Source organism: Piliocolobus tephrosceles, unplaced genomic scaffold (assembly GCF_002776525.5).
Source record: "Piliocolobus tephrosceles isolate RC106 unplaced genomic scaffold, ASM277652v3 unscaffolded_109, whole genome shotgun sequence".
Classification (NCBI taxonomy): Eukaryota; Metazoa; Chordata; class Mammalia; order Primates; family Cercopithecidae; genus Piliocolobus; species Piliocolobus tephrosceles.
The window spans coordinates 838,673-843,787 of NW_022291976.1; the positions used below are offsets into that span (position 1 = coordinate 838,673).

General features: G+C 44.6%; 1 protein-coding gene across 1 annotated transcript in view; it reads left to right on the forward strand.

The window, feature by feature from the left end:
* The first annotated feature begins 1,954 nt into the window (after nt 1–1,954).
* The window catches only part of LOC111529494 (microfibrillar-associated protein 1), a 20,404-nt gene continuing 17,243 nt past the window's right edge, over nt 1,955–5,115 (forward strand). Inside the window, exon 1 of the mRNA XM_023196386.2 lies at nt 1,955–2,266. Within this exon, the coding sequence (XP_023052154.1) occupies nt 2,188–2,266 (79 nt within the window). The 5' untranslated portion in view covers nt 1,955–2,187. The remainder of the gene's footprint in view (nt 2,267–5,115) is intronic.

Consider the following 5,115-nt stretch of genomic DNA (forward strand, 5'->3'; position numbering starts at 1 on the left):
CTACAGTTTTAATAAAAACAGCTAAGGTCTATCTTGCCCCCTTTTCACTCAGTAATTACCAGCTAGACCAGCTTATGTGCCCCAAATCCCTATTAGAAAAGAATTCTAACAATGAAGTTGCGTGTAAGAAGACTAAAATAAAGAAAACTTGCAGAAGGACTCATTCTTTAGGGAAGTCCTGGGGCTGAACTGACATTTTTACCTCAGACTGCTGATTTTGATTCAGGTGGTACTGGGATCTCGCTCTGAAAAACATTGGCAGGCCGGGAGCGGTGACCAACACCTGTAATCCTAACACTTTGAGAGTCCGAGAGGAGTGGATCACTTGGGCCCAGGAGTTCCAAACCAGCCTGGGCAAAATAGTGAGACCCCCATCTCTACAAAAAGTACAAAAATTAGCCCGGCGTGGTGTTGTACGTCTGTAGTCCCAGCTACTGGGAAGGCAGGGGTGGGAAAATGGCTTGAACCTAGAAGGATGAGGCCACAGTGAGCCGTGGTCGCGCAGCACTCCAGCCTGAGCGACAGGGCAAGACCCTGTCTCTTTTACAAATAAAAATAAAGTAAGATTCTGGCTATTCTTCTCTTTAAGTTTCCTTCTACCCAAAACTGTTTCCTTGGTTTCTTAATTGGGTCCCACACTGTTCCTTGCCTGAGACTTGTCCAGGTTCATTTCTTCTCCCACTCAAGGCCCAGTTGTAGAACACAGGTGAAGTAATTTGGGTTAATCACATTAACAGCACCTTCAAGGCCCTCCATGACTCAAAAATTACGGATAAAACCAAACTTTTCATGGTGTCCTGTATAATGCATACTGTTTCTGGACTTCAGAACTTTGTTCCTGCTGTCCCTTGTCTCCCCTGCAGTTATAACGTCCTTTCTAATGTGAAATGTGCCCTGACTTTCCAATTAGCATATATATATATATATATATATATATATATTTTTTTTTTTAACACAACCCAGCTTGTAAATTGCGGCTGCTTCTGTTATTATTCTGTTAAGTCCTTAAAGAGTTCTTAAATAGATCGGCCACGGTGGCTCACATCTGTAGTCCCAGCACTTTGGGGAGGCCAAGGTAGGTGGATCATCTGAGGTCAGGAGTTCAAGACCAGCCTGGGCAACATGGTGAAACCCCACCTCTACTAAAAATACAAAAATTAGCCGAGAGTGGTGGCACACGCCAGCACTCAGCACTGTGGGAGGTTGCAGTGGGCTCATCCCTTGAGCCTGGCCAACATGGTCAAATCTCATCTCTACTACAAATACAAAAATCAGCAGGGCATGGTGGTGGGTGCCTGTAATCCCAGCTACTCAGAAGGCTGAGGCAAGAGAATCGCTTAAATCCGGGAGGTGGAGACTGCAGTAAGCCGAGATCGAGCCACTGCACTCCAGCCTGTGTGACAGAAGAAGACCCTGTCTCAAAATAATAATAATTACTTAGATATTTAAATACAAACGTTTTCCAATCAGGAATGTATTCTAATAGGTATTTTCCAGAAACTGGAAAAACCTGAAAGCCGAAAAGTGGAGTTTTGGGATTTCAGGTAGGTAATGTCCCAGGCACCTTGAGAGATTTCTTTTTTTTTTTTTTTTTTTTTTGGTCACTGGCCTAAATCAGCACCACCTGCCCTGTGACTCCAAATACTGCACCACAGCCCACCCTGGGCCTCATGAACTGAGCTAATCGGATACTACTGGCAAGATTTTTATTCCATCAAACTCTACTTCTTCTGAGCTTTCAACAAGCCAGACAAACAGTAACTCACTGTCGCCTGAGTTTCTTATTCACTATACCGTTCTTGGCTTCAAACCAAGCTAACACGTAAAATCTTTCATTCGAACCTTCCTCACCGCAGAGTCCCATCAGCAAAGCCCAAAGGAAGCAAAATTTCCCGCCAAAAGCAGCTTCCAAATTCTGCAACGTAGAGGACACGCGGGCAGCCGATGAGCATGCGCAGAAACAGACTCAACTTCCTAGCTGTGGGCGCCCAAACGTCCTCCACCATCCCACAATCCTCTCGTGACGTATTTCCGGTTTATCTAGCAAAGCCATAAGTAGTTTCTCTATCAGTCGCGCAGCTGTGTTCGTGTACTTAGGTGGAAGGAATTTCTTTTCTTCGTTGACGTTGTTGGTGTTCACTGTTTGGAATTAGTCAAGTTTCGGGAATCACCGTCGCTGCCATCAACATGTCGGTCCCAAGCGCTCTCATGAAGCAACCGCCCATTCAGTCTACGGCTGGGGCCGTCCCAGTTCGCAATGAGAAAGGTACGGTGCTGACACCCTCTTCCCAGTCGAATTTTAACCCCTTCCGGCCCCAACAACCTCCAGACCTCTCCCGGACACACCACTCCAACCCCTGCAGCTCTTAAGATCTGGCTCCCAGGTTCTTGGACCTTTCCACCCCCATCCCCTTGCATGCGATCTTGTTCCTGTGGCCTGCTTTCATATTCAGCAAGCACCTCTCTTAGCCTCCACAAATTCGTTAGGCTAGTGTTACATATGTATAATGTATATTACATATATTAAAATATTAGTTACTTAGGAAATTAAGTATATATCAGAATATATATGTTTAATACATGTATCTAGAATATATGATTTTGTTCTAATATATATAATGATTAGAATATATCACTAATTACATATAAATACTAGAATATATTGTATTATTAGTCTAATAATTACTAAGGAACTTAAATATATACAAATCTAATAATTAGGAACTTAAGTATATAGCAGAATATATACATAATATCAGACTAGATAGATAGATAGAGACCGCCTGTTGGCAGGGCATTGTGCGGGATACGGCCCCGCTTTTGCTGTCCATAGAAGTTTACTTATACTGCCCAGGCTGGACTCGAACTCCTGGGGCTCAGGCTATCCTCCTGCCTCAGCCTCCCAAGTAGACGCCACCGTGTCTAGTCTCAACATGGCTTTTAAGAATTATCTTTTAATCCCTATACATCTAATTCATTCATCTTAACAGCTTATGAATTCCACTGTATAAAATAAAGTGTAATCCACAGTTCATTCCCTACTGAGGGGCAGGTGGTTGTCCCGTTGTTTAAAAAAGTGCTGCGGCCAGGCATGGTGTCTCATGCCCGTAAACCCAGCACTTTGGGAGGCTGAGGCGGGCAGAACACCTGAGATCAGGAGTTCGAGACCAGCCTGGTCAACATGGTGAAACCCCGTCTCTAATAAAAATATAAAAAATTAGCCATGTATGATGGTGGGTGCCTGTAATCCCAGCTACTTAGGAATCTGAGACATGAGAATTGCTTGAACGCGGGAGGTGGAGGTCGCAGTGAGCAGAGATGGCACCATTGCACTCCAGCCTGGGCCACAGTGTGAGACTCTGTCTCAAAAAAGGAAAAAAAAAGAAAGAAAAACAGTCCTGCATTTGTCATTCTGTAGCCAATACTAGCATTATTTAGTACCTGCTGCCAATTGCTCCTCAAAGTAAGTTGTAAGAACATAAGAATTTGTGGAGCACAGTGGCTCATACCTGTAATCCCAGCACCTTGGAAAGCTGAGGCAGGAGGATCACTTGAGGCCAGGAGTTCAAGACCAGCTTGAGCAGTATAGCGAGACCCCCCCCATCTCTACAGAAAAAATTAAAAATTAAGGTCCAGCTTGGCTCACGCCTGTAATCCCAGCAGTTTGGGAGGCTGAGGCGGGTGGATCACCTGAGGTCAAGAGTTCAAGACCAACCTGGCCAACATGGTGAAACCCTGTCTCTACTAAAAATACAAAAATTAGCTGGGTGTGGTGGCAGGCGCCTATAATCACAGCTACTCGGTAGGCTGAGGCAGGAGAATCACTTGAACCCGGGGGGTGGAGGTTGCGGTGAGCCGAGATCGTGCCATCGCACTCCAGCCTGGGGGACAAGAACAAGACTTCATCTCAAAAAAAAAAAAATTAAAAATTAGCAGGATGTAGTGATGTGCTCCTGCTACTTGGGGGAAGCCATAGCAGGAGGATCACTTATGCCCGGAAGTTCAAAGCTGCAGTGAGCTATGATTGTGCCATTACACTCCAGCCTGAGCAACAGATCAAGACCCTGTCTCTTAAAACAAAGGCTGGGCATGGTGCCTCAGGCCTGTAATCCCAGCACTTTGGGAGGCCGAGGCAGGTGGATCACCTGAGGTCAGGAGTTCGAGATCAGCCTGGCCAACATGGTGAAACCCTGTCTCTACTAAAAATAACAAAAATTAGCCGGGTGTGATGGCGCACGCCTGTAATCCCAGCTGCTTGGAAGGCTGAGGCAGGAGAATCACTGGAACCTGGGAGGCAGAGGTTGCAATGAGCTAAGATCACGCCACTGCACTCCAGCCTGACCGACAGAGCAAGACTCCATCTCAAAAAAGAAAAGAAAGAAAACAAACTTCGAGAACCTAAGAGCTTTATTTCCCATACATTCATCATCTACACACTTGGTTATATAAAATTTTTACACTTTTTGCCCAATCTGACAGGTGTTGAAATGGTGTCTCATTATTCTAATTTGCATTCCCCTGATTACTAGTGATGCTGGGCCTTTTTTTTTTTTTTTTTTTTTTTGAGAAAGAGGAAAGAGTTTCACTCTTGTTGCCCAGGCTGGAGTGCAATGGCACCGTCTCGGCTCACTGTAACCTCCACTTTCCGGGTTCAAGCGATTCTCCTGACTCAGGCTCCTGAGTAGCTGGGATTACAGGCATGGGCCACCATGCCCAGCTGATTTTATATTTTTAGTAGAGATGGGACTTCTCCATGTTGGTCAGGGTGGTCTCAAACTCCTGACCTCAGGTGATCCACCCACCTGGGCCTCACAGAGTGCTGGGGTTACAGGCGTGAGCTGCTGTGCCCAGCCAATGCTGGGCATCTTGTTCATGTGTCTAATAAACTCTCTAGGTTTTTTTTTCTGTGAATTACCTGTTTCTGTCAGTCACCAACTTTGTTTGCTTTGTTTTTATATATTCCAAATCTATAGTATGCTTTTCCTCATTTTTTGGCTTGTCTTTTAATTATGGAGTCTTCTCTTACACAGATGTTTCTAGTTTTAGTATTATCAGATTTGTCAACTTGATCTTTTATGGTTTTAGCTTTTTTTTTTTTTTTTTTTTTTTTTTTTT